Source organism: Micropterus dolomieu, linkage group LG07, assembly GCF_021292245.1.
Source record: "Micropterus dolomieu isolate WLL.071019.BEF.003 ecotype Adirondacks linkage group LG07, ASM2129224v1, whole genome shotgun sequence".
Taxonomy (NCBI): Eukaryota; Metazoa; Chordata; class Actinopteri; order Centrarchiformes; family Centrarchidae; genus Micropterus; species Micropterus dolomieu.
In genome coordinates, this window is record NC_060156.1 from 31,772,333 (window position 1) to 31,779,978 (window position 7,646).

The 7,646-nt window shown below is 40.7% G+C and overlaps 1 protein-coding gene across 1 annotated transcript in view; it reads right to left on the bottom strand.

Moving 5' to 3' along the window:
• The window catches only part of LOC123973521, an 18,623-nt gene that overhangs the window by 3,695 nt on the left and 7,282 nt on the right, over positions 1–7,646 (bottom strand). Inside the window, exon 7 of the mRNA XM_046053621.1 lies at positions 4,900–5,015. Coding sequence (XP_045909577.1) covers positions 4,900–5,015 — 116 coding nt within the window. The remainder of the gene's footprint in view (positions 1–4,899; positions 5,016–7,646) is intronic.

The window sequence follows — 7,646 nt, forward strand, 5'->3', positions numbered from 1 at the left end:
TGCTTACTGGGATACAGAAAGATGGACTCCTGGGAGATTTGAACTGAGATAAGGTAGCATTAATTAGTGGTTGAACTGTGAGTTTTGTATGGAGCGCTTACTGTCACACACTGTGGTGAACTGTGTTTTTCTTGTGGTCTGTATAGGTAGGCTGACCTGATGATATTATATCATTTCATGTCATGACTTTACTCAAATTATCTTATCTCATATTATTATAATCTGATACTTCTTCTCCACCATTGCTCATAATAATTCTACTTAATTCATCATAACACAAGGAAGAACAGTGTAGTTCTATCTATCCAATATTGTGTTGGTCACACTATACACTGATTTACTGCTTGTCCATTTTGACTAACACAGAAGGTAAAGAGCTTAAAAATTAATCGCATATTAAATTGCAATATTGGTAAAAAAAAAAAAAATCGCAATTAGATTATTTTCCAAAATCGTTCAGCCCTAATTGACTCTGAATGTACCGGTAGCCCTTCCTGCTGTCTCTGTCCCCCCTGCTCAGAGACACCTCAGCTCTGTTTGGACTGTGTCTCTGCTTAAGGCTGTGCAGAGGAGTCAAAGTTCACGTTTGTGGCCTTCTGCCTGATCACAAGTGTTTTCAGTTCAGTCTTCCACCTCAGCGCACTTAAAAGGTGACACACATTTTCAATATATGTTAAAAGTGTTTCTGATACAAGGATTTATTTGTGGCGGCCTGCCACGTGCTGATTTTCTAGTTTATTTACTATTTAAAGAGGCGGTATTATGCTCATTTTCAGGTTCAAAATCCTATTTAGGGGTTGTACCAGAACAGGTTTACATGGTTTAATTTTCAAAAAACACCATATTTTCCTCATACTGCACATTGCTGCAGCTCCTCTTTTCACCCTGTGTGTTGTACGCTCCGCTTTTGAGCTACAGAGTGATGCATCTTACTTGTACAAAATCTTTGTTGGGAGTTGCACATGCGCCGTTTCCAGGTAAAGACTACTAGCCAATCAGAAGCAGAGAAGGGCGGGTCGTAAGACACAAGGTAGTGTGATCCAGATCAAAGCCGCTTCAGACTGCGACTGTAACCTAACAGCAGCTTGTAGTCATAGCGACGCCACACACCAGCGATCCACACAGCTTTCTCTTTTTGAAGTTAAAACGTTCAGAATGTAAAGACAGATAAGATATGAAAAGCTTCCAGCTGTGTTTTCCTCTGCCGTTGTTGCTGCAGCGGTCTGTGTGACGGCGGGAGCAGAGGGCTCTGTGAGCGGGCGGCTGGCCGGCCAGCAGGCTTCCCCCGCAGCAAACTGTAAAATATAAACCTTTCTGTTGCTGGCCTCTGTCTGGTGCAGCAATGATGATGCAGTGAATAGTGAATATTCTCTCTGACCAATCAGCAGTCTGTCGTGTTTTCACGTTCAACGAGCTGTTTTCAAGCGGTTCAGAGCAGAGTTTTCTGTGGGAGATGGGAACTCCCTTTGGGCTGGACTTTGGGCTTTTTCACTTTGCAAATCTGTTACATGCACAAAAAAGAGAAATAACTCAATAAAGGAGAGGGGAAAAGCCAAAAAGCAGAATACCACCTCCTTAAAATCTTATTTGACTGTAAGGTTCCACGCAGTGCACTGATTCACGGTTAGTGCACCACACAGAAAATTCAGGTTTAGCCTAAGGACAGGTGAGTAGGTCGTTGTCTAGTAACACTTGAAATGAAAAATGCACCACACTGCTTTTCCTTTTAAATTGTAGGCTTCAACAAAATGGCAGTGGGGATAGCATCTTTTGAACAAATCATTACCACTTGATTGTTCAGTTATTTATTTGTCACAAAGTAACAGAGCTGACCTAGCAGGGATTCCATGTCTAGTTCAAAAACTCTTCAGCAGCTGTCATCAAAGCCTGACTTCAACGCATCAGTTGCTCGCGTGTATGTGTGTGACATTTAACAAAAATGAAGCTGTACATGAACATGTCTCCCACCACTGGAAATGCTGCTGAATCACATTAAAGGAAGTGAGAGCTGGGTGCGCAACAGTGTTCTGGAAAAGAAGCTGCTGTTGGTGAGCAACCAGTAGCCTCAAGTCACTTTCAATATTCACATTTCATTTATTGGCCACATCCAAGTCCTGCGTGAAGGGAAACCCCCTCTATATCGTGCTGGCAGTCTGGCTGACTGAAGCCAATTAATAATGGAACATGAAACCACGCTTTATTTAACAAAAAATCATGTTCAAATCCCCCTCGCATGAGCCAAACACCACAAATAATAAAAGGTTAACTGTAACTGACGCCCACAGCCCCAACAGCTCTTCTATCCCAGCACGCTGCAATCACACAAAGCCAATGGCTGATATGAATGGAAAGTTTCCAAAGATACTGGTGACTACCAACTGAATAATGGTCTCACTTTACAAAGTGTCACCCCCCCTTTCTTTTTCAGGTTCATTTGTTCAGTGGCACAGCCATTCAGTATTTCATCTTAACACGGCAGACCCATTTAAAAATACTGTGGCAGTACAGCAGCATAATTATTATTAATCACAATCAATTTTATAAATTATCTTTACACACCTCTTTATGAGACCCATGTGATCAGTATCTTGTGTAAAAATAACTTAATAGTAACAAAGTGCTTAGTAACAATATTCACAAACTTGAAAATATACAGTAAAAAAAGGGTTAATTTGAGGGTTCTGCGCAGTATCTTAGCTGTTCCTAGGACTGCACTCTTCTGGACAGAGACCTCTGATGTTTTACCTGGAATCTGCTGTAGCCACTCTCCCAGTTTGGGGGTCACAGCCCCCAGTGCTCCGATTACCACTGGCACCCCTCGGCCTCCCACGTTCTGCTACCCAAGGTAAGGGTGCTCTGATCGATCGGTCACTGATTTTAATAGACTGATAATGGCTTTAACTACTTTGATCAGTGGTCTCTACTACTACTATCTACTACTACGGTCAACAGTCTGGGCAGTTTTCAAAGCTAGCTCGCACCTTTTTAGACAGGAAGCGATTGATGCGCCCAGTGAATCATTTACAATGAGAGTTGAGCAGAAATCCAACAAGAGGAGCGATCAAGTGAAAATGTCACAGTGGTCATGCTCATCTCACAGACACGCCGCCCACTACCACAGTTTAATTGTCTTGACCCACAGCGCATCAGGCAGAGAGACACTGATCCTTCAGTGAGTTTCTGATGCAAAGAGAGAGGGGTCCTTTAGCAGCTCAGGGGCCACTCAAACAGAGACCTTCTGCTACGTTCGCACCTTCAGTCCAGACCATTTTTATATAAAGTCTATGGTCCAGACCAGACAGAACGTGTTTATGTAGTAAGAGCCACCTTTTTTAAAATTGTATTCAATTGTCAGTGAGCGTTCTGCGTGCCGTTTATGCGCCCTGGGCGCTTCACGTTTCACGCCTTGCGTTTTTGAAGGAGTGCTCTGAGCGCACAGGAAAAAAATTCAAAAAGCGCTCTACATAATTCGCGTTTTTTCCATTGTCCAATCAAATGAATGGAGAAACGGGTCCCCAGTTGTGCTGACGGAAGTTTACAGTTGCTTGGATTGTCCTCGACTCACCATAAAATAAACCTTAAACCGACCATCATTAAGACAAAGCTACTGACCAGCTGGTGATACTACCAGCAGTGTCTCCTCCTTCTGAGGGTCTCATGTAGCCTACTTACACAGATCTCCGTTTCCCTGTTTGTAGCCTACACTGCTCACCCTCAAACAATGCCATCAGGCACCCTCTGTTTGTCTATTTTATTAAAGCAGATGTTTTAAGCAACAAAAGACACAGACCTGAGTTGTGATCAAGTTTCTGCTAATATGACCGTGTATTTGTAAAGCCTCGTTTTTATTTCAGTCGATTAACCAAACGACAAATTTTGTGTATTATAAAAAATAAATAATTTGCCTATTACTCAATTAACATACCAATTTATCCAAAATAAATATCAAAAACATGTCTAATCAATAACTAAATACTTTATTCAATCATCGTGATGAAGCACATTAGAATAATGACAATGGTAGCATAACTTAAAATTAATCAAATAACCACGTCACTGATGACAGATGAATAGAGTCTGCAGACACACAGCAGCAGAACACTGTGGAGTGTTTTTACAAGAGCAGCTAACACTGACAGCTTCAGTTTACAAGCTGTTAGCCAGTCAGAGACAAACCAAAGCTAAAAGTTAACTCACCCTGCATTCACGATTAGGTCATTTTCATCAATCAAGTTTCCCTCTGCTTTCCCATAAAATCTAAACGGAAAAATACTGAAAAATCTCTGCAGCGCTGTCTACTGAGGTCTGAACAGAACCATGGATTTGGTGCTCCTTGTTAAAAGAGGTAGGCTTTTTCCATCTCGTGGCATGGCATCAACATGGTATTGTCTATTTTTTCATGTCTGTGTTGTCTTATCATTTTTTGATCAACTAATGTCTATACCACCACTGGCAGATCAGTCCAACCTTATCAAAGACAAACTCAGTACATCAACAGTCCACCTGCAGTTCATTCCTGTAACTTTACTCAGAAAACATACAGTGTGAACTGCTTGCTGTCACACTACAACAGCCGATTTATTGTACGGAAAATGAACGAATGCATAATGGTCATACATGGGAAACTTGATCATGCTAAACTACCACAAGAGATTGTTTTATTTTAAAAGCTCTTTTCCAGATCTAAACCTGGTCCCTTATGTGATTATATAATGTTCAGAAGTTTTAAGTCCACTAATAGTCAATCTTTGATGAATTTAAAAACATGCTTATTAAAAGCTGTTAATCACAAATGAGTTAACTATCAACAGCCCGGGTGCCTCTGAGGAACTGCTACCATAAGTACTGCTCGTCTCCACTACCCACTAATTTCAACAATGACTTCTAAGTATTACTTACCAGGACCAGTGGCAGAGGCCTCCCCATCAGACAGATGAACCCAGTACTGATCAGCAGGGCCACAACAACCACAGCAGACATCACCAACAAGCACAACACGGCTGAGATCAGCTGGTCTGCGGAGAAGAGAGGGGTCCACACATAAACCCAGACACACATTTCTTCATCATCAACATTACTGAACACCACAAGTTAGAGTAGCAGTGGTGACACAATTCTTATTCCACATTACAGGTATTCAGCGAAGAAAACGATTATTTTAAAGCTAAAACTCTCTGTGGGTTGTTGCCTTTTCCAAAAGTGAGAGGTAAAAGAAATGATAGCACGCAAGGCCTGAGAGAAGTCATATCGTCCAGCGTGTTACACTGACTTACTGGTCCAGATGTGTTCATAAACAAGACCAGTAATGCACTGGTTTCTATTGAATCCATGTATGGTTCGTTCTTTCATTATTTCGTTTCAAAACCAAACAAAAAAACCAAGTCGTTTCTTGGTTTTAAAACCAAAACGGAAAAACAGTAAAGAAAAAAAAAAAAAAAAAACAGACATCTGTTTTGTTTTTCTGTTTTAAACCCATAACTGAAACCTACACGTGCGCCTGTTGTTTGCAACAGCTGTGGTCTGCATTGGGCTATATACAGTCTATGGTAGGGCTTCATCCAACCAGAGAGAATGATCACTGACCGCCCACAGCGCACCGGCTCGCTCCCGTGAACTCCTCTCCCTCGCCCTGTACACTACAGTGTCCCGCTCCCTAACCAATAGATCTAATATGTGTTGTGTTGCCAGTGGAACCGGCGCACTGGACAGTCAGTGGTCGTTCCCCTGGCTGGATGAAGTTTGATGCTCCTGTTTTAGACATAGCCTAATCCATGTGCCTACTGCAGCTGGAGGCTCTCCGCAGCGCCGCCAAACTTTCTAAATTCTTCCATCTCATGAAGAAAATAAAGGTCGGGTGGAAACAGTGTAGAGAAGCTGAACAAAAATTACCGAACCTTTTAATCCGTGTATGATTCGTTAATATACAACTCGCCTAATTAACTAATAACAGTTCATGTTTGCTGTGTACCATTGGATGTACTGACAACTATCACTGAATTAATTTGATACTGAAGAAATCTTAAAAAACGGAGGATTATAACTTCTGAGGTGTTGCTAGTGAGTTACAAACTGAACGGTGAGCCTCCTGTTTTGCAAACTAAAAACCCACCTATGTTGATGTTTAAGCTCATCTTAATTACATTTAATCAGGCACCGTCCTCGCCCAAATGTATCTGCTGCAGGTTTATCAAGTGTAACACACAAAGCTACACTAATCGGACTCATTAAATATTAAAATCAATATTTTATGGGTTTAAAACAGAAAAACCAAAACACGACTTGTTTTTTGGTTTTGAAACGAATTAATGAAAGAATGAACCACACAGATTCTATTGGTGCTGACAAATTGTTTTTTCATCATCATCGTGATATGAACATGCGCGAATAACACAAAAGTGCCTGAAACTCGATGAATAAGTAACTAATGTTCTTTAGGGATGGCACTGAAACACAATTTCAAACTGGCCCAGTGGCTAAAGACCCCCTTACTGACTGATGTCTGAGTTCTTCATTCTTTCTAACTCGGTATTTTGATGTTAGGAATATATTATATAAGGATACTAAAGGACAGCACCCAGCCAGCCACAGCCTGTTCACCCTGCTGCCTTCTGGGAAGAGAGAAGTTTCTGCTGCCGCACCACCAGACTGCAGAGCAGCTTTTAACCCCCCAAGCTATCGGACTCTTAAACTCTAATTCATCCTCAGCACTGCTCCCCTGATGATAGTTTATTTCTGTTTACCATTTTTCATAATTGCTTCTGTATTAATCTATATTGTCTGCTATGTAGCAGAAGGGGGTTAGAAAACTCAATTTCACACTATAACCTGTTGTATTGTGACAAACTAAATCTACCTACCTATTTTAAATATTCAGTTCTAATCCTGTTCTGTAATATGCACACTTCATTATCTGTTCATTTATTTCAAGTCATATTGTCATAGCAATATTTAACAATGTTGCACATGTCAGATTTTCCTCATTTTGTGCAGGCCTAGTTTACATATCCATCAGTCATACTGAGACTTAAACAGACTGTGATTTACTTGTGTGGACATGTGAGTAATTCATTCACAATCAGATCAAAAACTCGGTTTGACACTAAATATTAAGGGAAACAAATGAGTGTTTTTTGAGGGTTCTGTCTGATAGCAGTATTGGGCCCATTGTAAGAGTCAAAATATGATAAATACAGTGGGTACGGAAAGTATTCAGACCCCTTTAAATTTTTCACTCTTTGTTTCATTGCAGCCATTTTCCAAAAATCAAAAAAGTTCATTTTATTTCTCAGTAATGTACACTCAGCACCCCATCTTGACAGAAAAAAACAGAAATGTAGAAATTTTTGCAAATTTATTAAAAAAGAAAATCTGAAATATCACATGGTCATAAGTATTCAGACCCTTTGCCGTGACACTCATATTTAACTCAGGTGCTGTCTATTTCTTCTGATCATCCTTGAGATGGTTCTACACCTTCATTTGAGTCCAGCTGTGTTTGATTATACTGATTGGACTTGATTAGGAAAGCCACACACCTGTCTATATAAGACCTTACAGCTCACAGTGCATGTCAGAGCAAATGAGAATCATGAGGTCAAAGGAACTGCCTGAAGAGCTCAGAGACAGAATTGTGGCAAGGCACAGAT